The sequence below is a fragment of the Neolamprologus multifasciatus genome, chromosome 5 (genome assembly GCF_963576455.1).
Source record: "Neolamprologus multifasciatus chromosome 5, fNeoMul1.2, whole genome shotgun sequence".
NCBI lineage: Eukaryota > Metazoa > Chordata > Actinopteri > Cichliformes > Cichlidae > Neolamprologus > Neolamprologus multifasciatus.
The window spans coordinates 4,375,775-4,403,577 of NC_140443.1; the positions used below are offsets into that span (position 1 = coordinate 4,375,775).

General features: G+C 40.8%; 2 protein-coding genes across 3 annotated transcripts; one reads left to right on the forward strand and one right to left on the reverse strand.

The window, feature by feature from the left end:
- Nucleotides 1–25,496, forward strand: LOC146517864 (cell division cycle-associated protein 7-like). Of its 2 annotated transcripts, none has more exons than XM_085161152.1 (9): nt 1–132; nt 260–359; nt 1,094–1,471; nt 1,615–1,710; nt 1,792–1,944; nt 2,280–2,423; nt 4,696–4,845; nt 5,052–5,188; nt 5,372–5,509. In XM_085161152.1, exons 2-9 carry the CDS (start codon nt 261–263, stop codon nt 5,415–5,417), a joined length of 1,203 nt encoding a protein of 400 aa, XP_085017278.1. In that variant the 5' UTR covers nt 1–132; nt 260; the 3' UTR covers nt 5,418–5,509. The 2 variants fall into 2 exon arrangements, 1 of the variants encoding a protein (XP_085017278.1); XR_014874296.1 differs by lacking the exons at nt 1–132; nt 5,372–5,509 and adding exons at nt 6,272–6,486; nt 18,059–25,496 and having other exon boundaries at nt 139–359.
- Nucleotides 11,361–27,563, reverse strand: LOC146517865 (serine hydroxymethyltransferase, mitochondrial-like). Its single transcript, XM_085161149.1, has 12 exons — nt 27,222–27,563; nt 23,299–23,490; nt 20,619–20,698; nt 19,885–20,085; nt 19,670–19,751; nt 18,585–18,707; nt 18,070–18,209; nt 17,815–17,977; nt 17,307–17,406; nt 14,851–15,006; nt 14,199–14,306; nt 11,361–12,963 (listed from the first exon to the last, which is right to left on the reverse strand). Exons 1-12 carry the CDS (start codon nt 27,252–27,254, stop codon nt 12,836–12,838), a joined length of 1,506 nt encoding a protein of 501 aa, XP_085017275.1. The 5' UTR covers nt 27,255–27,563; the 3' UTR covers nt 11,361–12,835.
- Between the last annotated feature and the right edge of the window lie 240 nt (nt 27,564–27,803).

The window sequence follows — 27,803 nt, forward strand, 5'->3', positions numbered from 1 at the left end:
ACAATAATTATTTTATTTTCGGGCAGCTTTGAAATCAGCGGGTAATTAAAACGAGTAATTGAAGGTGTGTTAGCAGGTGTGCGGGAGCCTAGCTAAAACTCACCGGCTAGCAGGGTGCTAGCCACAGTCCAGGTTAGGCACACACACAAGAGGCGACAAAGAGGCCAATAAAGTAGCATTTGGTTACCTGTTTGTTCAGATAAACGTATCCTACACGGGTTTTGAGGCTAATTTTGGTGATTTTTCTGTCGGTTTTAAGGATGAATTCGCTAACAACGGAGCTAGCTGATGTTTTTTTGGAGGACTCTGAAAATGATGTGACATTTTACGGCTTTTCTGACACTGAACTCAAAGATGAGGTAGGATTTTGTTTGGTTTTAGACCTTTAAAGCTTCATTTATCCATACTGGGGTGACCAGAAAGCCAAGTACTAACTTGGAGTGGTTGTTTATGTGGGACACATTAGGCTGAGAGGTGGCTTAAATTGTTTATATGCTACATTTAAAAAGAAAAAAGGGGAAAAAAAGCACAAACTTTACAAGCTAATGTGTTTTATTTGAAGACGATTTTTACCACTTCTGAGCATCAATTGATACTAACCTCCTTTTTATGATCTAATAAATCTGTATTCTTTTTCTTTTATAATGATTCTTAAAGATGTAATCATGTGTGGGTTTTCTCTGGCAATGGTCTGGTCTGTATTTGTATAGCGCTTTACTTGGTCCTAAGGACCCCAAAGCGCTTTACACTATATACGCAATCATCCACCCATTCACACACTGGTGATGGCAGCTACAGCTACACTGGGGCCAACGGGCCCTCTGACCACCACCAGTAGGCAACGGGTGAAGTGTCTTGCCCAAGGACACAACGACCGAGACTGTCCAACCCGGGGCTCGACCTTCCGATTACAAGACGAACGCCCAACTCTTGAGCCACTATCGCCCCAATAATTATAATTGGCATGTATTTTGGTTGTTTCATGATAAAGTGTTGCCAAATCCAGTAATTTTACTCTGCATTCATTCAGACAGACTACTTCTGTAAAGGGATTTGGCAAAAAGATTTGTTATTCTGTGTTGATATTCAACAGAATTGCAGTTTTGGAGATGAAGATGAAGCTCAGCCTGACATTTTCCCCAAGGAGGAGGAAACTACATCTAAAGCATCTGCTACTTCTACAGTTCAGCCCTTCAGGTTGAGGGTGGCTCTGCGCTCAGCTCCCTCTACCCAGCAGTCTACTGATGATGAGGATGCAGAGGCGGAGGAGAGGACGACACACAAGAAAGGAGTGAAAAGGACAGGACAGCGCAATAGGACAAAGAAGGAGAGACACGTGAAATTCGAGGATGGCGAGGCAGCAGCAGCTCGGCCTGCTTCGACTGAGGACCATGGTTCTGATTCTGCAGATGATGCGTCGGACACTTTCCTGGCCAGGAGAGAGCAGAACATTAAAGCCAACAAAGCCATGGTAAGTCAGACACGGCACCACATACCGAGTTTAAAATGCGACAAACTGATGTGAAAACAAACAAATTTGGTCTCAGTGAATAGTACAATAATACTTTCAAGTGCTAACCTTCTACAGTGACTCCTGTTGCTCATCTTTAACAGTTGGCCCAGCTGATGGCAGACCTGCAGAAAATGCCAGGAGGTGCAGGGCTGCTGAAGAAACAAGCAGGCAAACAGAAGGCAAAAGACAGAAGCTCTGTGAGTGTCGTGGAAAATGTAGGAATATTCAGCAAATCTCTGAATTTTTGAATTTCTTTGTGGATCGTATCTCTCCTGCAGCATCCGCCGCGATCTGCTGCGACTGGAGGGGAGTCCAGGAGAAACCCAGAGCGGGCATCTCGCAGGCTGACAAGGTCCATGTCGGGAACGGAGGATCCTTTGGCCGCTGAGGAGGCAGAAGTGGAGCTCAGCTTGGAGGAGGAGCTGCTGGAGGTCAGTTCTGTCACTTATCAGCAGCCAGTTAAAGTCTACAAGACCTTTGGAGCATTTGCTGAATATAGTGCAGTAAAGTACATATTTACATGTGATTTATTTATTGGTTTAGCTTTGAAATCGATGGCAGTCAAGAAAATCTAATAAACAGTGTTCTGAACCGTGCATATGCTTTCCTCAACCAACACTATAGATTTAGAGAACCAGAGTGATAAGGAGTGTGGCAGTGAGTGAAAGCCATCATTTTATTCTGCTCTATTCTCGAATCGGTTTGTTGTCAGTATCCATGTAAAACTTGAAGCTAAGTGGATTATTCTTCTCATCATCTGTTTCAGGTACGCCAAGCTCCACGGCGTCGTGGCATCCCACGAGGTAATCGAAGCAAACCTCACACTATTCGTCCGGTAGAAGAAATCACAGAAGATGATCTCGAGTTGGTCGCAGACAACATGACCGAGAAAGTCTACAACAGTGTCACAGTGAGTTCACTGCTGCTATTATTCGAACCCCGTTAGCACTCAGTGTTACCAGGTGATCAGGATACATGGTTGGATGATGACTTCTGAGATAAACACTCTTTTAAATTCTGTACACATTGCCTTCACATAGTAATAAACCTATTCTTTAGGCTTTCATGGCAAGCTTGTCTGTGTCCTAAGGTCAAGAGAACATCTGACAGTTATATTTAAACCCCTTTTTATGAGTGTACACTTGTGACCTCCACCTTCTTGTTGGTGCTCTTAGGATTCATGATGGTGCCGTTGCCTTTATCTTTGGCTATGTAACGTGAAGTATTTTCTATATGCAGCCTGTGTTTTTGTACATAGCCTGAAAGAGATGACGCTTTCTGTAGGTCAAGAGTTGACTGAAAAGGTAAAGGAGCGACAGAGCGACAAAACCATGCCATTCCCTTTAAACTGAATTTAGGCTTCTGCTCTGTAGAGGCTACAACGAAGCCTGCACAAGCATCCAACACTGTTCCCATGTTTATGCCTGTGCAGCTGTGTTTCCATGACGTGCAGTTACATTTGTAGAGAGGTGCACAGCAGGTGATGGCGCAGGTTACACAGAAGGTTTGAGGTTACGGTTCACCTAAGGTGTTGATTTACCAGAGGCAGATAAATCGACTTTAGCCTGGTGGCTAGGTAACCTAGCTTGGTATGCTTTTTTTTTTATTTCCTTTTTTTCCTTTTTCTCCACCTAATAATGATAACACTGCAGACTGCATAAACACCCAAGAACTGAAGGTTGTTCTATGAAGCAAGATTAATGGCTTAGTCATCTATGTCAAGCTTAGAGTTTTATGTACCATGAAAGTGTACTTGGTTAAATCACCAGGGTTGGGAGCAGATTATTTATGTTCATTAAAGAATCTTAATCACTATTGTATCACATCATCAGATTAGGGCTGCCACGATTAGTCGACTAGTCACGAGCAAGACGCAGGAATAAGTAGTAGGATTTAAGAGTGTAATAACGGACTGAAACAGAAGATGGCAGCACTGCATGTACAAGGATGCCAGCTGCTGTTAAACCCCGAAGAAGAAGCTCTGTCCCAGAATTCATAGCGCGGCCTAGCTCAGTTGTCAACTAGCGGCAGCTAGTTAGTTTTAATATTACTCTTATTATTCTTTCTGGGTCACAAAATAAACGTTTAACATGTTTTCAGGCGAGAATGTAGCTGTGTAAACCTCAAATATCTGCTCAGTTTATCAAGACACCACATATTTTCAAAAGCTCTCCGACGTTTTCGGAGACGTCTGTTAGCCACTAGCTCGATAGCTAGCTGGGGGCTAGGCTCACTAGATCCGTGAGAACACCGGACTCCCGGCAAATCGTTTTCAAACCCACCGCCGTCTTTCGCTACTCAGGTTAAATATGTAATATAAGTCACTTAGATAACTTAAAAATGTTATTGTTTGGCTTTTTTTTTTTTTTTTTTTTTTTTTTTAGTATTTTATTTGTTTCTGAGTAAATCGGTTTGGCTGAGATTAAAGTTATAGTTTTTGCACAGCTGAATAAATGTCAAGCAGACAGCTGATTATCAGAAGTGTGAGATGCTCGAGAATATGCTCCGGTGTCCTGTTATATATTAGATAGCAAGGAGCAGACGGCTGAGTTTATTAAACTTCACTGAAACAACCTGCAGATTTCATTAAAATTTAACAAACTATCATCTTGTCTTTATTTTTAGTTAGCACATACCTTAAACACTTAAAGCTGTAAGCTAATGATAGTTATATAAGAGCAGATGCTGCTGGTGCAATAAGCTGTACGTTTTACGTCCAATGGATGATGATCTGATTAGTCGACTAATCGCAAAAATAATCGGTGACTAGTCGACTATCAAAATAATCGTTTGTGGCAGCCCTACATCAGATAATGTGTCTGGAATAAGCAACATTCGTAGGGATCGTTTTATGAAGAAGAGTCATGTGACCTGTGAAATGAACTTTTTATCTGAGTGTGCACAGAACCTGAAGCAGAGAGACAACCGATAAAGATAAACCACCGTCCTGAGCTCAGGCTGGTGTTTTTAGGTTGTTTTTGGGAGCCAGAAACCTGGCTGTGCTGAATGTTGTTCATAATAAATCCGTATGATCAGAAAGCAAGTCTACCTCCACATGTAGATCAGCAGTTTAATCAAAAATGCATTTACACAATCTAAAATTTGGAGAATGTTGAGGCTGGTTAGGGAATGTTGTGAAGCTACCTTTTATCATTAGTTTTATGTATTTTATATATTTTCAGGGTTCCACGTGTCATCAGTGCCGCCAGAAAACTGTTGACACAAAGACGTGCTGTCGCAGCGAGGACTGCCGTGGGATTCAGGGTCAGTTCTGCGGGCCGTGCCTGAGGAACCGATATGGAGAGGATGTCAAAAAAGCGCTGCTTGATCCGGTCAGACTGATGATACCCCAACACTGAGTGTGCAAAAGCAAAAAACTGTTCATCTTACACACACACTTAATTATTAAAATTTTGTATAGAGATATTAGGACCCATCCTTTTCATGTATAAAATTATAACAAAAATGAAACCTGTAGAAACATTGACCTCCCATCATACCCGTAGATTCGGATTTAAAACCTTCATTTTCTCTCCAGGACTGGAAATGCCCTCCCTGTCGAGGCATTTGCAACTGCAGCTTCTGTCGTCAGCGTGAGGGCCGCTGCCCAACCGGCATCCTCTTCCCCCTGGCTCAATATCACGGCTTCTCTGACGTCCACTCCTACCTCACCAGGTGACTTTGCAAGATTGTATTTTATATATAAACGGTGTTCCTTTTTTACCCAGATGGTTTGGAAAGTAGTGCCACATTGAGTCATTCAGTCAGGGGATTTTATGATGGCCTTAAGTCCTATCAAAGCCTTTTCCCCCTATTGCTAGTCCAACTTAATGAGTGACCTAAAACCTCTCTTTACAGCCTCCGCAACAAACTCAAGACCGAGGTGGATGATGTAGAGATGTAATTTTAACACTAGAGGGAGCCAGTGTTCAAAGTTTTTATTGTGCAATGTTTTACTTTCTCTGAAAATAAAGTTTGGCATTTTAACGTTTTTGACATTACATTCTTCAACTTATTTGGACAAAAAAGGGAAAATAATTTGCCTCAAGCTGGACCTTTTCCAGTTACAACTTCAGCATGTGAGGAAATGCGAGGAAAGCAGCTGATCTTGACGGTGTAGCCGGTAGAGTGCTTAAAGCATGTGCAGACCAACTAGCAGAGGTTTTCACCATCTTCAACCTCTCACTACTACAGTCTGTAGTACCATCGTGCTTTAAGCCAGCTATCGTTCCAGTACCCAAGAAGAACACAATGAGCTTCTTAAATGACTATCTATAATATATCCTTGCCCACAATTGCCAAATGGTTTGAGAAACTTAGCATGTCACACATTAAGGCTGTTATTCATGCAGACCTCGACCCATAATACGAGGCAAACAGGTCAACAGAGGATGCCATAATAACAGCTCTTCACACAACCCTCACACATCTGGACAGTAGTAACACTTATGTGGGAATGCTGTTTGTGGACTTCAGCTCCACCTTCAGTACAGTTCAACCCCGCAAACTGGTTAAAAAAACTAAGCAACTTAGGACTCAGTGACTCACTGTGCACCTGGATATTGGACTTCCTGAGCAACAGAGCACACCACCTCCATCTGCATTCTGAATGTAGGCGTTCCACGGGGGGGTGTCCTCAGTCCCCTCTTATACTCACTTTTAACCATGACTGTTCTTCAGTCCACACCAATAACACCATTATAAAATTTGCTGATGACATGACCATTATAGGACTGATCAAGTACAATGATGATTCAGCCTACAGAGATGAGGTTCAGCATCTGAAGCGATGGTGTGACAACAACCTACATCTGATCACAGCCAAGACTAAGGAGATGATAATCGACTTCAGGAGGACAAAGCGATCTGACCACTCCACCCTCTACATTGATGGAGAGGAGGTAGAAAGCTTTAAGTTCCTCGGGGTCCATATCTCGGCCGACCTTACTTGGTCCACAAACATTTCCCACCAGGTAGGAAAACCACAACAAAGGCTATATGTTCTTAGGAAGTTGTATCAGGCCCAATTACCACATAAACTGCTAATCAACTTCTACCGCTCCACCATTGAGAGCCTTCTGACCTACTGTTGTACACTCTGGTGTAACTGCTGTACTGTGGAGGACAAGAGAAAACTGCAGCGGGTGGTGAGAGCTGTAGAGCAGGCAATTGGCACTTCACTAACTCCCCTCAGAGACATTGGCTGTATCCCAATTCAGGGATACAGCCTAAAAGTACGCAGCCTCAACGATCCTCAAGGGCCACGTACTTAAAGACCGCTAAGGCCGGAAGTGCGAGGCTTGTGAAATGGGACGGTCTAGCCTCCGTTGTGCTGCCCAGGTTGCCTAGCAACCATGATACTAACAGCTGGAAACATTTCGTACAGCTTTGTTTGACAGAAATGAAGGAGACAATCTTTTGTTCGTTTGTTTGTTTCTACATGAGCTTTGATCATTCTCTGATTAAGCTCAGCTATTGAACGGCGTATATTTTAAAGTAAAGGCTTTAAGTTAGTACAAACGTCACTAATGTCACATAACTTTGCCGACATGTGGCCAACAGTAATGTTTTGATGTTCTTCGTTATTAAACATTTGCACATAAATAAGTGACATAATATTCAGTACTTACTTAAAGTTTACTCTTCGGGCGCCCCTCATCCGCTGTTTTTTTTTCGGCAAAATTATCCACACCCACCGCCGCGCTATGCATTCTGGGATATGTTGGGCTACGAAGGCTACACCGCCACATCCTTAAAATTCGGGGAAATGAATGAAGGACGCATTTGAGGGCCGTATTTCGAGCAGCCTTCGGATTGGGACCGCCTTCATCGCGTCGCTGTGACGTAATCGGCCTTAAAATGCGGCTTTTAAGGCTGCAGACCCTGAATTGGGATACAGCCATTTATACTGGCAGACTTCAGCAGAGAGCCAGTATCATCATCAAGGACCTCTCACAGCCTGGATACTGACCTTTCCCCCCCTTCCCTCTGGTAAATGCTACAGGTCGATCAGGTCAAAGACAAACTGACTCAATAAAAGCCTTACCTCCCCCTGATTGAAGGTTAACTGTGCCGTTAACATTTATGGACATTTCCACTGTATTTATTAACCAAAATTATTATTATAGCAACCAACATTCCTACCTTGAGTCCTACCTGTTACTCAATGTGCACTACCACCGATCACATTGCACCTCATATTGCACACCTACCTACTCCTTTATAGGGGATAAGGTAACTTGTACATATCTGTGTAGATACTTGCACTATTAATAATAATAATGATGGATTGCATTTATATAGCGCTTTTCGAGACCCTCAAAGCGCTTAACAATTCCACTATTCATTCACTCTCACATTCACACACTGGTGGAGGCAGCTACAGTTGTAGCCACAGCTGCCCTGGGGCAGACTGACAGACATTCCCTGTGTAGGCACCTCATAAACATTAAGTCTATTCTTTTTTTCTTTTATTCTATATTCTCTTATTCTATCTACATATTTACATAAAAATGCTTTGTGATGACAGATATCGAAGCATGATGGCTCAAGTGTGCTGGGGTTATTCTCAGTGCTCGATAACTATATCCTTACACTGCACTGATTAGTGCTTTTGGCTGTGATGTCATGTGCACGTGCTGTGGATCGACTGGTGATCCATGGACAGGAAGTCTGGACTGGCTCTCCGTTTAAAAGGTCAGAGTTTCTGAGTTTTACTTTAACAGGCAGTGCAGAAACTGGTTTAAGCCGGTGGTGAGCAGACTTGTCCGGCTCTAACAGAAGAAACACTGCATGAGTAGTGTTGCAGATCAAGTGCAATTCATCAGCCACACCCGTTAACTGTGCAGGACTCCTCTGATGATCCTCTAGGCAGAAGGAATAGATTCAGAAATATACTGCAGGAATTAGTTTCTGAACCATTGGAAATTGTGGTCGTTTTTCACAAATTTTAACCTTTACTGTTAAAATTTTAACTTTTGAATGCTTATTTTATTTAAGCAATTTAGCAAGAGCATCAGATAATAAGAATATCATAATTAATTCAATTCAATTCAATTCAATTCAATTTTATTTATATAGCGCCAAATCACAACAAATGTCGCCTCAAGGCGCTTCATAGATACAGAGAAAAGCCCAACAATCATATGACCCCCTATGAGCAAGCACTTTGGCGACAGTGGGAAGGAAAAACTCCCTTTTAACAGGAAGAAACCTCCGGCAGAACCAGGCTCAGGGAGGGGCGGCCATCTGCTGCGACCGGTTGGGGTGAGAGAAGGAAGACAGGATAAAGACATGCTGTGGAAGAGAGACAGAGATTAATAACAGATACGATTCAATACAGAGAGGTCTGTTAATACATAGTGAGTGAGAAAGGTGACTGGAAAGGAAAAACTCAATGCATCATGGGAATCCCCCGGCAGCCTACATCTATTGCAGCATAACTAAGGGAGGATTCAGGGTCACCTGGTCCAGCCCTAACTATATGCTTTAGCAAAAAGGAAGGTTTTAAGCCTAATCTTAAAAGTAGAGATAGTGTCTGTCTCCTGAATCCAAACTGGAAGCTGGTTCCACAGAAGAGGGGCCTGAAAACTGAAGGCTCTCCCTCCCATTCTACTTTTAAATACTCTAGGAACAACAAGTAGGCCTGCAGAGCGGGAGCGAAGTGCTCTAATAGGGTGATATGGTACTACAAGGTCATTAAGATAAGATGGGGCCTGATTATTTAAGACCTTGTATGTGAGGAGCAGGATTTTGAATTCAATTCTGGATTTAACAGGAAGCCAATGAAGGGAAGCCAAAACAGGAGAAATATGCTCTCTCCTTCTAGTCCCTGTCAGTACTCTTGCTGCAGCATTTTGGATTAACTGAAGGCTTTTCAGTGAGTTTTTTGGACATCCTGATAATAATGAATTGCAGTAGTCTAGCCTGGAAGTAATAAATGCATGAACTAGTTTTTCAGCGTCACTCTGAGACAGGATATTTCTAATTTTAGAGATGTTGCGCAAATGGAAGAACGCAGTCTTACATATTTGTTTAATATGTGCGTTGAAGGACATATCCTGGTCAAAAATGACTCCAAGGTTCCTCACAGTGTTACTGGAGGCCAAGGTAATGCCATCCAGAGTAAGAATCTGGTTAGATACCATATTTCTAAGCTTTTCAGCGCCGAGTACAATGACCTCAGTTTTATCTGAGTTAAGAAGCAGAAAGTTAGTGGCCATCCAAGTCTTTATGTCTTTAAGACATTCCTGCAGTTTAACTAATTGGTGTGTGTTATCTGGCTTCATGGACAGATAGAGCTGGGTGTCATCTGCATAGCAGTGAAAATGTATGCTATGTCTTCTAATGATGCTGCCTAGGGGAAGCATGTATAATGTAAACAGAATTGGTCCTAGCACCGAACCCTGTGGAACTCCATAATTAACCTCAGTGTGTGAAGAGGACTCTCCATTTACATGCACAAATTGGAGTCTATTAGATAGATATGATACAAACCACTGCAGTGCAATACCTGTAATACCTACAGCATGTTCTAATCGCTCTAATAGGATATTATGGTCAACAGTATCGAATGCTGCACTAAGGTCAAGAAGGACAAGCACAGAGATGAGTCCACTGTCAGAGGCCATAAGAAGATCATTTGTAACCTTCAATAAAGCTGTTTCTGTGCTGTGATGAACTCTGAAACCTGACTGAAACTCTTCAAATAAACCATTCCTCTGCAGATGATCTGTTAGCTGTTTGACAACTACTCTTTCAAGGATTTTTGATATGAAAGGAAGGTTGGAGATTGGCCTATAATTAGCTAAGACTGCTGGGTCTAGAGATGGCTTTTTGAGTAAAGGTTTAACTGCAGCCACCTTGAAGGCCTGTGGTACATAGCCGATTATTAGAGATAGGTTGATCATATATAAGATCGAAGAATTAATCAATGGCAGGACTTCTTTGAGCAGTTTTGTAGGAATGGGGTCTAAAAGACACGTTGATGGTTTGGAGGAAGTAATTATTGAAGTTAACTCAGAAAGATCGATTGGAAAAAAAGAGTCTAACTTAACATCAATGGAACTAAGAGTAGCTGTAGATAATATTACATCTGTGGGATGATTATTGGTAATTTTTTCTCTAATGATAAAAATTTTATTTGTGAAGAAGTTCATGAAGTCATCACTAGTTAACGATTACGAATTAAATCACCTAAATTTGATCTTAGCCTCACTAATCTACTCTTGGTTGATGCTGATTTCTGATATCGGTCTTGAGATGAAAGGTAGAGTAAAAAAGTGCGTCATGGTCACAGCTGCAGTCCTCTCCGGGTCTCGCCTGATGAAGTTCAAATGGGGAAGTAGTGACTCGGTACAAAGTCCCCCAAATTCTTTCAGACAGCCAACACAGCAAAAATGAGCTAAGATAAAGCTAAAAACTGCAACTCTTTCAGTGTTTAGGCAGTTAATCTTCTCGTGCTCCTATTTTTGACTGAACTCCAAAATCTTCAGCGGAAGACCCCCCCAAAAAAACACTTTTTTCTTTTACTCATTTTCTCACATGCATGACTTGTTTACTTTGTGACTTTGTGTCTATCGACACATACTTACAGCTACGCCCCCTCCTGTCTGCTAGCTGTGCATTCTCCTGCACTGAGAAAACAGGTGGGCTGCAGAGGGAGAGATATTTTAGTGCTACAAATGAAAACACTGCAAGCAGCGAGTAAGGACATTCTGTACGATGTCAGCACAACTGATTTACAAAGACATGAAAATGTTTTTTTACTCTACATTTTTCTATTTTAATCATCTATGGCTCTAAGAAAAGAACAAATATGTAAATATTAATGACAACACGGACCCTGTTTTCATTACTGGACTTTATTAGAATGACACTAATAAAATTAGTAAAATGTGTAAAAGGTTGGTTCAAACCTTTGTGTACAGCAAAGATCAGAGATTTGGGAACACTGCAGTAAAATGTATTTTGGCTGAATTGTGACGTGGATCATTTATTTGCATTTGTTCAAAGAAAAAGTACCACGTAATTTCTAACATCCGGTTCTTAATTGTTGAACGAGACAACTCGTTTCTTCTCGCTGTACTGAGAACAGTCTTTAACCTCCTAGGACCTGGCGTCCACATATGTGGACATCACATTTTGGGTTATTTAGACCAAAATACTGAATTTTGCTCTACAAGGGCCTGATATCCACTTATGAGGACGTTATACTGCTACTGTTCTATCACAATTTTAAATGAATATCCTCATATGTGGCTCTTAATTTTATTAAAAACAAATAAGGTAAAAAAATCTGGTAATTCTTTGTTTTTACATTCATCGGGCCCAATGTGACCAAATATCAAAGAGAAATTAAAAATGCATGCTGTGGAAGAGTTCGGGTCTTAGGAGGTTAAACCAAATGTGCAACAAAGTAGTCTGAAGCAGCTTGATTTTCAGTTTCTCACTTCACATCACACAAAAGCCACAGTGGAAAAAAAACAACAACCACATATCAGCAGTACAAAATCCTTCTTGTAATAAAATAAAGGAAAATGGATTGAAATGACATGACAATTAATACTTTTTAAATAACACGTAGAAAAGATTTCTTTGTAAACAGACCAAAGGTATGACTTAATAAGGAATGCTATTTACGATTCCATTTGGTTATTTAGAATTATTCTGACATAATAAAATAGAGAAATTTTAACCTGCGTCTATGATATGCTGGAAGAAAAGCAGTGCCAAAAGACGACAACGTGCATCTCAAACCTATTGTAAAAGCAGTTTGTAGTGTTGCATATTTAAGATATAGTATATTAAAATATATTAAGATCTTGGTGTAATTTTTGATCCCCTCTTTTCCACAAAAAAGTCCAGCACAGCCGTTCACATTGAAATTACATTAGTGACGTTAAGACTCTCAAATGAAGTAAGACTCCGTGCATCTTATTACAGTAGCTAATCATGCACTTACCAAGTCACAGACTGTGACACTGACTGTTGCTAATTTTTTCTTCCACACACTTTTGTTAAGAAATCATGTGAAGAAGAAAATCTTCACACGCACAAAATAGAAAATATGTTGTTCTGCTCTAGAAAATCTGTCACATTTGATTGTTTATTTAACTCAACATGGAAGCTATGTTTTTACCCAAACAGATGACTCGTGACTGCAAAGCAGTATAAAAAATTATTTCCCGTATATGATTGGAAAAGTGAACTCAAGCCATTTCAGTTCACAGGCTCCGGCCACATTTCACTCCATCCACACTTTTGCCCTGCCGGCTCTCTGCCATCTGGCTGTGATAGACCCGTGAGTCCACAGTGGATGGGCTAATGGTCGGAGAACCCTGGCATGGGAAAGGGCCTGGCAAAAGCTTCAACACGGTGGCGCAGATCTGCGATGCGAGCCACCGTTTCTGGGTCCTGAAGAAGGAAGTTCTTGAAGTCCTGGAGCTTTCCTGCAAACAACAACAGAAAAGAGAAATGCTCAGATGTTTATTCTTAGCTTCCTCTGTTTCACTACCACTGGGCATTTTGTCTTCTCTCATGCAGCAATTTTAAAGAGCGTGCACTATATTTGACTTTATAAATTCACTAATAGTGATGGGATTTCCGGCTCTTTTTAGAGATCCGGCTCTTTCGGTTCGGCTCACTAAAAAGAGCCGGCTCTTTCGGCTCCGAACCGGCTCTTCAGGTTGTTTTGTTGCTTTAATTTATTATTAACAATAATATAAAATTATGCACAAAAGGAATTACTAACGTAAAAAAAGAGTGGTTTTATTTATATATGTTTATATATAAACACACCAAATCCGGTCGTTGGTACTTGCTGGCTTGTGTAGCCACTAGGTAACAAAAGCTCAACACTGCGCCCAGCATCCTGGAGCACTTCTGTTGTCTTTTTTACGTGTTTTGAGTTTTTACGTGCTTCGGAGTTTGTATGTGTTTTTAAGTGTTTTGGAGTTTGTACGTGAATTGAAGTTTGTATGTGCTTTGTCTCTAGGGGCCACCGTAAATATACTTTTATTTATTCACTCCACATAAAATGTAATAAATAAATCATATAATACAAAAATCAACTATTCACATTTCAAATTTTAACTATTTAAATTTTCAGCTTTTTCCTTTTACAAATTTAAAGTGAAACAACACAAAACCCTGCATACCACAACACAATTAAATATAAATTAAAATATAAAAACAAAAAGAAGATGCATATTCTCTGTCATATGGGCCTGCATGAAAAAACTTTCTGAATCCTTTATCATCTGCAACAGAAAATAGTTGTGGATGATTACTATACCTTTCTAATGTGAAGTTGTTGTCCCTGGCTCTTTCTCTCTGGCTCTGTTCCTGTGCTACTGAGTGTAACTACCACCCCTCCCCCCTCTGCCCAGCGTAAAGCACAAGGCTCGCGTGCAGAGTGAAGCGGAAAAAAAGTGCGAGAGGGAGGCTGAGAGAAAGAAAACAAAACCCATGTGACGGCTCGCAATAAGGAGCCGGCTCGCGTCGTTCACGTCAAAGAACCGGCTCTAAGAGCCATTTCGTTCGCGAACGACCCATCACTATTCACTAATGCTATTACAGTTAATAATGAACAGTTTCAAACTGTGCTTTGGAAAAAAGAATTTAAACATGTTTTAGGCATCCACTGAGCTTAATTAATCTGCCCCCCTCCTCACAGCAGGCTCACCCGTCTTTTTCTTGACATCCAAGGCAATCTTGAAACCCTCATCCATGAACTCGACAACTTGCACAAAGTCAGCTTCTTTGAACTGTCGCGAGGTCAGGGCTGGAGCACCTGACAGAGAAGAACACATCACTCAGGTTAAAATAGACTATAAACTATATACTTCCTTTTGTGCTTTTCCAGTTTAGGTCTTTTAATTCCTGTTCTTGTGTTTTCCCCCTAATTTTGCTTTATAGTCTTTAAAAAAAAAATAGCATAGAGTGGGAGCTTCTTAAAAGGTCAGTAAATAACCTATACAGGCTTGAGATGTGTCAAAACTACAACCGATCACCTCATCAGATCAAGAAATTTCATTGCACTGTTCTGTCTGGTGTTGCACTGTCTTTGCACTTCATGTAGTCCTGTGATGATTGTCTGTTATATGTCACATGTAGCACCATGGCCTTGGAGGAACGTTGTCTCGTTTCACTGTGTACTGTACCACTGCACATGGTTGGAATGACGATAAAGCCACTTGACTTGAGATGGGGGAGATTTAAATTAAGATTTCAAATAAATATATACAGGGAAGCACGTGGTTTCTAATCCTTAATAAGTATGACCACCTCCTGGTGTGTGTCCAGCAAACACAGTGTGATGTGAAGCCGTTTCTCACCAAGTCTGAGGCCACCAGGCGTCAGGGCGCTCTTGTCTCCGGGGCAGGTGTTCTTATTGGCGGTGATTGACGCAAGCTCGAGCACCCGCTCTGCTCGAGCACCATCAATACCCTTAGGTCGCAGGTCCACGAGGACCAGGTGGTTGTCGGTCCCACCTGGAACATCCAGTTTTCAATAAATAGGAGGAAAATAAGTCACCCGTACATTACACGAGATTAAGGGAAGAAATACGCTAGGAATGTGTTTTACTGGTACGATCTTCCACTCTTACCAGTTATTTGGCTAAAAATATTTACTAAGGGATTAAAGAAAGGTGTATGTACACACTGCAGAGTGAGCAGAGTATATCAACTGAAGGCTATACATCAAAACAAACAAAAAAACATTTTTGGATTTGTGCTTTTTTTCTTGCTGTGTAATTTGCATTTTGTTACAGGACATTTTATGTGAATTTTCAGTGTTAAATGCTCTGTGCTGAGTAAAGAAGTGCACACTAGTGCACACCATCAACGTGTCTTTTAGACCCCATTCCTACAAAACTGCTCAAAGAAGTCCTGCCATTGATTAATTCTTCGATCTTATATATGATCAACCTATCTCTAATAATCGGCTATGTACCACAGGCCTTCAAGGTGGCTGCAGTTAAACCTTTACTCAAAAAGCCATCTCTAGACCCAGCAGTCTTAGCTAATTATAGGCCAATCTCCAACCTTCCTTTCATATCAAAAATCCTTTAAAGAGTAGTTGTCAAACAGCTAACAGATCATCTGCAGAGGAATGGTTTATTTGAAGAGTTTCAGTCAGGTTTCAGAGTTCATCACAGCACAGAAACAGCTTTATTGAAGGTTACAAATGATCTTCTTATGGCCTCTGACAGTGGACTCATCTCTGTGCTTGTCCTTCTTGACCTTAGTGCAGCATTCGATACTGTTGACCATAATATTCTATTAGAGCGATTAGAACATGCTGTAGGTATTACAGGTATTGCACTGCAGTGGTTTGTATCATATCTATCTAATAGACTCCAATTTGTGCATGTAAATGGAGAGTCCTCTTCACACACTGAGGTTAATTATGGAGTTCCACAGGGTTCGGTGCTAGGACCAATTCTGTTTACATTATACATGCTTCCCCTAGGCAGCATCATTAGAAGACATAGCATACATTTTCACTGCTATGCAGATGACACCCAGCTCTATCTGTCCATGAAGCCAGATAACACACACCAATTAGTTAAACTGCAGGAATGTCTTAAAGACATAAAGACTTGGATGGCCACTAACTTTCTGCTTCTTAACTCAGATAAAACTGAGGTCATTGTACTCGGCGCTGAAAAGCTTAGAAATATGGTATCTAACCAGATTCTTACTCTGGATGGCATTACCTTGGCCTCCAGTAACACTGTGAGGAACCTTGGAGTCATTTTTGACCAGGATATGTCCTTCAACGCACATATTAAACAAATATGTAAGACTGCGTTCTTCCATTTGCGCAACATCTCTAAAATTAGAAATATCCTGTCTCAGAGTGACGCTGAAAAACTAGTTCATGCATTTATTACTTCCAGGCTAGACTACTGCAATTCATTATTATCAGGATGTCCAAAAAACTCACTGAAAAGCCTTCAGTTAATCCAAAATGCTGCAGCAAGAGTACTGACAGGGACTAGAAGGAGAGAGCATATTTCTCCTGTTTTGGCTTCCCTTCATTGGCTTCCTGTTAAATCCAGAATTGAATTCAAAATCCTGCTCCTCACATACAAGGTCTTAAATAATCAGGCCCCATCTTATCTTAATGACCTTGTAGTACCATATCACCCTATTAGAGCACTTCGCTCCCGCTCTGCAGGCCTACTTGTTGTTCCTAGAGTATTTAAAAGTAGAATGGGAGGGAGAGCCTTCAGTTTTCAGGCCCCTCTTCTGTGGAACCAGCTTCCAGTTTGGATTCAGGAGACAGACACTATCTCTACTTTTAAGATTAGGCTTAAAACTTTCCTTTTTGCTAAAGCATATAGTTAGGGCTGGACCAGGTGACCCTGAATCCTCCCTTAGTTATGCTGCAATAGATGTAGGCTGCCGGGGGATTCCCATGATGCATTGAGTTTTTCCTTTCCAGTCACCTTTCCCACTCACTATGTATTAACAGACCTCTCTGTATTGAATCGTATCTGTTATTAATCTCTGTCTCTCTTCCACAGCATGTCTTTATCCTGTCTTCCTTCTCTCACCCCAACCGGTCGCAGCAGATGGCCGCCCCTCCCTGAGCCTGGTTCTGCCGGAGGTTTCTTCCTGTTAAAAGGGAGTTTTTCCTTCCCACTGTCGCCAAAGTGCTTGCTCATAGGGGGTCATATGATTGTTGGGCTTTTCTCTGTATCTATGAAGCGCCTTGAGGCGACATTTGTTGTGATTTGGCGCTATATAAATAAAATTGAATTGAATTGAATTGAATAGATTACCTGATACCAGAGTGTAGCCTTTGCTGAGAAGAGCTGCAGCCATAGCCTTGGCATTCTTTAGCACCTGGTCAATATACTCCTTAAACAGGGGAGACTGTGCCTGGACACACAGAACCAAAAGTGTACGGTTAGTTAGCGTTTACATTTGGCTCTGTAATACCCTACTCCGGGGGTAGACAACTCCAGGCCTGATGGCCGATGTCCTGCAGGTTTTAGATATGAGTCAACACACCTGAATGAAATGATTAGTTCATTACCAGGCCTCTGGAGAACTTCAGGACATGTTGAGGAGGAAATTTGGCCATTTGAATCAGCTGTGTTGGATCAAGGACACATCTAAAAACCTGCAGGACACCGGCCCTCGAGGCCTGAGTTGTCTACCCCTGCACTATTCCCTTTACTGACTGAAGTTTATGCAACATGTTCTTAAGCTCCTCTGCTTTAAGTCTTGAAAACAAAACACCAACAGATCCAAGTTTGCAGTTCGGTATTTGTGTGTTGTGCAGACCTGTCTGAGTGCCACTGCTACACCAGCAATGGCATGGTTATGAGGTCCACCCTGCAGGGAGGGGAAGACGGAAAAGTTGACCCTGTCCTCGAGGTCGTACATGATTTCCTTTCCCTTTTTGTCAACTGAGCGAACACCCTTCCGATAGAAGATGAGACCAGCCCTGGACAGAACAGAATCTTTTACTGATGAAGCAATTTTAACTCAGCAATTTGATTTTTGTTCCCACTCGTGTCTCTTACAGTTTGACCTTACCTTGCTCCACGGAGGGACTTGTGCGTGGTGGAGGTGACCAGGTCAGCATGTTCGAAGGGCGAGGGGATGGCTTTGGCTGCCACCAGGCCACTAATATGAGCCATGTCAGCAAGCAGGTAGGCATTGATGTTGGTGCACAGCTGGAAGAAAAAGAGGCAGGATGAGGGAAGAGTTATAAAATTAAGACCAACATGTATACACATGTGGCAGGAAAGTTCCATTGTTCCTGTGGTTTACAAAAGCGTTTAATTAGCTCTAAAAGGTGAGGTGAAAATACATCCTCTTTTCCATCTGCATTAGATTCAGATGGTTTTTGGCCCTTCTTATACATTTGTCCTCTATTTTAAGGTGACAGAGGACCAAGCTGTCACCTCAAAAAAGCTCATTAAGGTTTAAATACAAACACAAAGCTGATCCATCCTTTTGAAACAGGATGACAAGAAGAAGAAAAGTGAATCACACAACAGAACAGAAAAAGACAGGTGAGCTGTGAATGCAGAGAGTTCTCCGTGCACCTTCTTGATGCAGGCATAGTCAATGAGCCGGGCATAGGCACTGGTGCCAGCGATGATGAGCTTGGGCCGGAACAGCTTGGCCGTCATCTCCATCTGGTCGTAGTCTATAAGTCCTGTTGCAGTCTGCAGTAAAGAAGGCAGATAGAGGAAATGGCCTTTACGTTTCAGAAAATACATTTTGCAAGGACAGCACTGAACCGTTATAAACATCTTACTGTAACATACTGAAAACTTGACTTTCTTAGTATTTGCTGGCTTATTGACTTTTGAAAGATTTCTCACACTGACATTGATAAGACATAAAAAAAAAAAATACATCAGTATATCCCAGCTAATCATTCTACACTGGTATAAACGGGTGTCAGTAGATAGGGCTGTGCGATATGACCAAAATCTCATATCCCGATATAAGAATTCTATCGTCCGATAACGATATAAATCACAAAAATGTAACATTTTCTGTAAATTCTGTGAATCTCGACTTGCGTGAAGTGTTTTCAGCTGCGCGTCATGTAGCTGGAGTCGAGTGTTTTAACCGATGCATGAAACGATACATTTTTAGACATAAGTTGTAAAGGCCGCCGTTTTCTTTGTATTTATTACACAGCGTGCTGCGGGGAAAAGCCTGTTCTAACGTTTGAGTCTAAGGTTTATTTTTTAGCACCTGGCGGCTCGTTTTTTAATTCTCATCCGTAAATAATCTGCTCTTTCACGTGATTCAGTTTATTTTGAAAAGTCTCAACAGGATCTTGAGCTTTATTGTGAAAGGTTTATGTGGAACATAAACAAGCGGACACGTGATGGTTTTACCGTCGTTGTTGCTAACCACAACACATAAAAACAGGCGCTTGTCCGTCCGTAGTTTGGTTATATTAAATAAGAGAAAGAGAGAACTTTAAGAAATTAATAACTACAGTGACCATCAAAACGATGAAAAAATATTGCCATAAACAGTTTATTTTGCGACACCACGAAACAAACGATAGCGTAAAATGAAACGAGACATTTTTATATCGTCATCCGATATATATCGTTATATCGAACAGCCCTATCAGTAGATATCAGTAGAAAGCTTTTCTACTTACATTTAGCTTGTAAGGCATTGACTCAAAGTAGATTGAGGTTGCAGAGATTCTTTTCACATCAGACATGTAGCCGTGAGTCAGACTGGAGTAAAAACAAACAAACAAACAATATATACATAAAGAATAAAACAGAAAAATCTGATTTATGAATTAAAAAAAAAAAGGGGGGGGGGGGGGGGGAATACAGCAAAAATACAGCAACAGTGAATACTAACTGTCCACCATCAGGCAGGTCCAGGCCCATGATACGATCGTGGGGATTGAGTACAGCGGTGTAACTGGCAAAGTTGGCAGGAGAGCCAGAGTACGGTTGGACGTTGACGCCCCACAGAGCTGGATCCAGGTCAAAGGCCTCCAGAGCTCGCTTCTGACAGAGCAGCTCAATTTGGTCAACTACTTCTGCTCCACCATAATACCTGAGGGTGGAGATGGAAACATGAACTACTGTGAATAACCTGCTAATTTCAACTTTTTGTTAGAATTTAAACCTACAGTGATTAATTGTTTGGCCACAACGCACAGTAGTTCCTTTTAGGCCAATGTGGCGAACTGTTGTTTATGTGCATTCCCAGCAAACACAGAAATATCATTCAAATCTGATAGATGGAAATCCAGCGTTCAGTCTTATGTGTGTTTTTGTTACAGTCAGCTCCCGATGAAAACTGCAACAACAAGCGCCAGCTACTTGCTGTCTATTTGTCTGTTGCTTGAGATTGAGCAGGTAGAACATATTGGGGGGAAAGAATCAACACTATGACAGGTGTACATTATGGTAAAATATTTCCTCCATAGCGTAGACTCATCGGTATAAGCAAACCCTTTAAGTACAGCACTAATTCTGCACTATCATTTGCAGTCATTACTTATCTGAAGGAAATAACAGAAAATTCATTAACTGAAAATAATATCAACCATGTTAATAAACAGGTGTAGCTGAATAAAAACCTACCTTTTTCCTGGGTAGCCTTCAGAGTATTTGTTGTTAAGACAGGAGCCGAGAGCTTCCAGAGCAGCGCGGCTGCAGAAATTCTGCAATGAAAACACACACAAGCGAACACTCAGGTTAATGGCACGAGTGGACAGATGGGACAAGGACAGCAAATTAAAGTCTGCGACGTGATGGCGGGAAATTCTCCCCTGATTAAAAGCAATCAGTGTAATACTGTCTCTCTGTGTTAGCCCTACGACAGACTGGCAGAGCTCTGTCCAGGCTGTCTCTCACATCCTACGGTAGCTCAGATTGGCTCCGCCTCTCCACAAGTCTGAACTGAACAAGAGGAAGAAAATGGATGGGTGGATATTATTATATTAATATCTGCAGAAAAAGGTTTTTGTTTAGTTTTTTTTTCATCAAATGATCCATTTTTTCTTCACCTCCCATGGAAGTATAGCTCAGATTATTTTGGTTTGTTTTTCCTGGGAGTTTCTATTCATGGGTCAATGTGTGTTATTAAAACTACAAGACCCAGATTTACCTGCAAACATGCTCATCCAGTTCTGACTTTCATACATCTCCTCCTACATGTACTCACTTGACAAGTTAACACTGTGTCTGAGCTGCCCCACCGTACAGCCAAAACAAACAGCACCAAACACAAGTTGCTGCGCTCAGACTTAATTGGATTCCATCTTTTTCAGGCCTAACTGAAATAGTGAAAGCTTTACCAAATTCAGAGGTCCAAAACAGCCCTAAATATGACAGATTTGGTTGTCTAAAATAAAAAAAATTATGTGTGGCTACTGCAGGCACAATGTGAGCTCCAATTTAAACAAAAATGCTGATAAAGTAATCTACTCTGCACAGAAACTTCATAAAACTGTTGTCAGTGGATGATATGAACAGCACCTCCCTTGTCACTGGTAGAACGAAAGATAAAAGCAGGACCGATTCAAATAAACTGCTTGGTGTGAAATAAAAACGTTACTATTCAAAAGAACAGACAAGGTTTTATCTTCTGTTTCTTCTTCGCCACAGTAGTTGCAGCCCTGGCTGTGTAACATGTCTCTCTTGTATATCGTCACACTTGTCAGTAACAGGATCTGACATAAAATGAACACAGATAAATAAAGTCTGAATTCTGCCTCTCTGAATGGTGGTCGTGGTGTGTTGTTATGCTAATGCTTCACCTGGAAGCTAACAGCTTTCTACTGCATCCGTCTGTCACACCAACTGCTGTGCATATATTGTGTGTACACACGTGGAAAACTGTACGTCTTCTCATCGGAGGAATGTCTGTCTGAGCTGTACTGTGATGTGACTTGCAGAGTGAGCTGGGGAGGAGGCAGAATGAAGACATCAGCTTTATCTCACACTAGAGTGGACAGGCTTTGTGTTGAGAGGGGGCTGACATACTCCACTGAACTGTGGCGAAGAAGGAACAGCAGAAGATAAAACCTCGTCTGCTCTTCTGAATAGTAAAATGTTTCGTTTCACACCATCCAGCCTTGGAATGAAAACAAAGAGCTGCCCGAATCTTTCTGATAGCTGAGCTAGTCTCGCTTACAACAAGCAGAGTTTCTTATAAGTGTTTTTACTATTAAAGAAGTCGAGTTTGAATGACTTCCAGTCTACTGTGGGCAGTTCCTCAGTGAGTGAATAATGAATTAACAGGAAGCTGGATATGAATTTATTCCTAACAAAACCATTTCTGCATTAACATAAAAGGTGTGTGCGACTTATTCTGACTTTCAATATATGTTTATATTTATGTTAATCCACTTATTGTGCAGCCTATTCCATCCCCACTAGAGCAGGGCAATATGGCCAAAAATATTTATCACGATATATTTTTGAAAATTTGCAATAACGATATAACTGACGATATAATTCACGCGAGACAAAATACTTTAAAACTCCACAAGTTTACTAGTGCAAAAAAACCCCATCAATGTATTTTCACTTAAACAAGCAGCTGTTTTTTATGTGCATTAAAGTTATATAAAAATTTAACAATGCAAATTCCTTGCTGACAGTTTAGCCAAAAGTAATTTCCAGTGGAAATTGGATGACATATCCTCAGCATAACCATGTATAATATCCACAGAACTTAAAGAGGTTATACACATACGGTAATATTATGTTGAAGCACAGTACGTATTACTCCACGAGGCTCCTGACTACGGTAGCCGCAGTGCTCCGACAATCAAGCGGTGCGGCTTCGTAGCTTAGCAAAGTCGTACTAAAACATTTTTGAGCGCCATGTACCACATAAAATCAGTTGGGTAATAACGACTGCCCGCTAGCATGCTCTACCAAAAATTGTGCTTTGGTGTGTATCTGACGGACAAACACCAAACCAGTTCCACACCACTGAAGTTGCAGCATTTTTACAAACCAATTGTGCTTCATCCGTTTCATTCAATGATCCGCTTTCGCCCTTCTCATTCTGCGTCGCCGCCATGCTTTTTCCACCATGTGCGTATGTACGTTTTACCCATATTCTATCGCGATGTTTCCTTTTCTTATCGTTGCTTAACGTTATACCGGTATTACCATGAACGGCATGATATAGCCCAGCCCTAATCCCCACTATAATTTGTTAACTAAATATACACTAAAAGCAATTTTTTTTTTTTTTAAAAATGGCTTATACAAAAGCACTTAAATTTACATTTCTAAGATCTAGTACCTCAGATGCAATGAGCTCCAAACCACGGCACTGCCTGTCCTTCTCCTTCTGCAGCAGATTCCACATCTCGGGGTCATCCTGAGCCAGGCTCTCCTGACCCGTCCAAGGACGATCTTCATCCGCTGCACGGGTGGCAGCGTGAGACTGGTGGGCACGTGCACTGAGACAAGCAGGGACTCGCTGGCACAGCGGCTGTGGGTGGAAGACGAGTTGGGAATATGAGGAAAGATGATACAGAAAGGAAAAGGTTTGATTTAGAGTTTGTCAGCTTTACACAGATATCGCAGTTACAGTAGAAATGTTTTCTAAAACTGTGTCATTGCACCAAACTGGGTCATAAGGACTAACATGAGTTACCAGAGTGTGAGAGTGTGCGTGTGTGTCCATCATCCTGCAGCTAACAGATGGTTTTATTGGATTTCCAGGTAAAACTTTTGTATATTTCCCACCTAATCATGTCGTTCTCTTTGTAGTCTGCTGAAAGCTTATCATCTCAAAGTTGAGAAATCAAATTAGTTTGACTTGGTAGCCACAGATCATGGTGCAGTTAAAGTCGCTGTCATCTCCTAAAGTTGCTGAATTTTCATGGACATTTGTCAGGTTTTGGTCACCACGTTGCTGCTAGCTGTCCTATTACAAAGAACATCAATTCTCTAAAGTCTTTATTTGATCATTTCATATATTTAAAGTGTCATCCTAATTTGTGCTGTGCAAAAAAGGAGACATTTGCCTCCTTTCAACTACTGCGCTTCCCTTACACTCTAATGCAGCCTGGTATAATTAGAAGCTGGCGTGTTTTCATGATATCAATAATCAGCATGGTTGTTCAATTATGCCTCTATCAGCACTTCTATAAACTGGGACCGACCTTTACAGCCTCAGTGTACCAGAAGGAGGCATATAGAGAACAGATTCAGCACTTCCTGCTTATCTAATCTGGACTGACCATGCTTCATCATGTGAGATGTTGCAGAATTAAGTCATTTGTGATTAATTGCGTTGCATTTTTGTTTTCAGTCTTCATGTATGTCAGGTGTGGGGAATGGCCCATCCAGCATTTCCTGATTTTTAAAGTGCTTATGATGTCATGTCTGACATCATCAGGTTAAACCAAGAGGAGGGGTTTCTCTTACCATAAGTTTGTTTTATTGATTTGTTGAATATTTTTACTTATATAGAGCCATCTAGTTGTATAAATGTGTTAATCAGAAGAGTGGGGAGCTTTATTTAGCTCTCAGTCATTTGAGTTTTAGATTCCCCAGCTCAAGCTACTGGTACTGGCTAGACCAGCGGTCAGCAACCCCTGTATTTTATTAGTGTTAGTTTTTTTGTTTTTTTGTTCGAAATTGGAAGGTTATTGTGATCTTGAAATATTATAATAAAATTATATTTTATTAATTTTCGTCGCTCAAAATAAGCATCACACTTCACATCAGAAAGCCACTCTCATTCAGAATCACAAATGGAGTGATACTAAGAACCTTCCAAGACGTTCCTTTACTCCAATGTCCTGTTATATTTTAGGAAGCAAAGAGATTAATTTTAGGATTTAAATCCTCGGAAAAACTTTAAAATGCTTAAATCACAAAATTAATTTCCCTGACAGAAAGATGTCGTCGTGGACAAATCTCAACGCTATCCTCTGAAAAAGTCAAGTGTAGCAAAAAAGTACACACAGAAATATTTTTCAATTTGAAATCACATGCCCTGACCACAAGACAAACCATGTCCTGTGAGTCCTTTAAAACTTTAATCAAGATGCACACCAAAATAATTAAATTCAACAAGAACAGCGTGAGTGAACCACTCAGTTCACGTCAAACACCAACAGCAGCGACTTTTAAAACCAGCTCTGAAAACATGAGATTTAGACTCAAACTTTCTGAGAAACTACATGAAAGTTCAGGAAAATGTTGAGTCAGCTTTGTTATGCGTTCAGTATGTGATTCAGTTTTTTAGCATACCCAATCAACTTTGGGAATGTGGAAGTCTAGTACACTGTCCTCACTGTTCAATGACCCCATTTTAATTTGAATATATGATCAATTTGCACTGGAACGTTACAGAGACAATCTTTAAGAAATTAAGACAAAAACCTGATTTCTTGTTCAGCATGCCTCTGCCTCCACTCTTAAGCCCTTACAGTTTACTATTCTGCAGTCAGGTTTATTACTGCTGATTTTTATAGCGCTCATCACTGCATTTTTTATGGGGGAGGAAATAAAACAAACAGCCCAACCAGATAAAATAACAACAGATGATAGCTGTATGTTATTGTCAATACATTATTAGGACGTTTTAAACCATGCTTGTATCCGGGGCATCCCAAACTTGTTCATATCAATGTAATTCACTGGAAGTCCGTACTAAGCTTGGAAAAATCTTTTTTCCTGTTCATTGAAAACCTGGGACTCCCGATAAAATAATTAATCATTTATAAAATGATACTTAGCACTAAACTTTTGGTGAATTTATAATGATATTTTTAAACCATTTAGCTTCTTTTATTTTTAATCTACACCAAATATCTGGATCCTGTCTCCTTATTAATTTACATTTGTATGTGTTTCTTTTTTATCCTGATTATGTTACAGTTTAGCATGTTTAGTTTGTATCCTCTTTTTGTATTTTAAATACCAAGCTTGTGATAACATTTTTGTAAAGTATTTATGACAGCAGTAAATACTGATGAGGATAAAGAGTCAAACAGCTGCTGGTGTGACTGAAACAATGACTGTTACTTTTCAAGGTGGACAAAACACCCACGTGTGTTACATAATTACCCCATGTAGAACATTTGGTGTTCTAAATGAGGTCCATTTAGCAGTTTGAACATTATTTGGACCAAATCCAGCTTCTTCAAGTGTTGAATATTATCATCCGTTAACAGTGCTTGCATTATCTGCAAACTGTTATCGGGATCAGGGCTCGACTTCACTTGACTTTATTAAAAGCTCCTGTCAGCATGAAAGCCACTCATTAACCAGCTAAAAATACCTGCAGCTTTTTCCCTTTTGGATAAAGTGTTGTAACACTAACAGACAAAGTTACCAAACCTACAGTGTGCCCCTCAACCAAAACAACACCTTACAAAAGTAGGTCACCAGGGTTTATATTTATATTTATTATGACTTTCCAAACATACTGAACTAGCTTTGAATACACTGGGTTATTTTATAAGCTTGTTAATATGAATATAATACTCCAAAATAAATTAAACAAAGTGTGGCTTTAAAATTAATTATTCAGCATCTTTTTTCATGATCAAAACCTAATTTTTTCATATTTATATCTATAGCATATATTATTTAAACTCTTATTCCATTTCAAAGGCAGACGATACACGGTTCAACACCACTGCATGCATTCTTCCCTTCTGATCATCTATCAAGCTGTGCGGATAACACAAAACCACACATGTATGCCACGCGTCAACAACTCTAAGCATGAAAACACATCCCTGCCGCACACGATCTCACTGAATATCATATCATCTTTAAATATGGTTCATGTGCCCCCTTATTAAAAATCATACACTTTTCATCCCTGTAGTTTGTTGCAGTTTTTCAACATGATGAAACTGAGCAGTCGCTGTTGCATCATCACGTGGACCCAGCTGCGTTCACCGAACTTAACCACTGGCAGCTAGCTTCCCGGTGGCGAGCAAACAAGCCTCGAGTTTCCATAAATGAAATGCATAAAGGACAGAAAGAAAACAGCTAGCGGTTTGTTGCATTCGCTAAATATAAACTGCACACTTGAGCAGCAGTAAGAAACATAACCCCACCAAGCCTGTGAATTGGTAAAGAGTAAACTCTGTCGTTAGCAAACAGCCAACCACGCAGAAATACGAGCTTAGTAACCCAACCGAAAACAACACCAGGGGCAAAACAGCGCAGAAATATATTTAACGGCACAGTTACCCGTGTGAGCTGTCTCAGAGCGAATAGCAGCATGTTTCCAGGTGTAAGACCAGACGAAGAAGCAGCACGGCACCGCACACACAGCTGGTACGGTCGAAAAGGCTGTTTGAGAGACGGTTGGTTACGCTCGTCCTACCGAAGGGGTCGATGGGAAGTGTAGGCACATTGTTTTGAGGACGACACATGAACTAGCGACGTCCCTGCAGCGCTCACTCTGCTGTTTCTTTGCTTGTACACACTCTGTCCGTTTCAGGTTAGGTTTCTCTTATTCAGCGTTACATTTTGAAAATATCTATGTCTGCTAAATATAGCGAGCGGAGCATGTGTGACTGAAGTCCAGCTCTTAAAGGCATAAAAACACTGCTCAAAAAATAATAATAAAGGGAACACTTAAACAACACAATGTAACTCCAAGTCAATCACACTTCTGTGAAATCCAACCTTCCACTTAGGAAGCAACACTGATTGAAAATCAGTTTCACATGCTGTTGTGCAAATGGAACAGACAACAGGTGGAAGTTATAGGCAATTAGCAAGACATCCCCGATAAAGGAGTGGTTCTGCAGGTGGTGACCACAGACC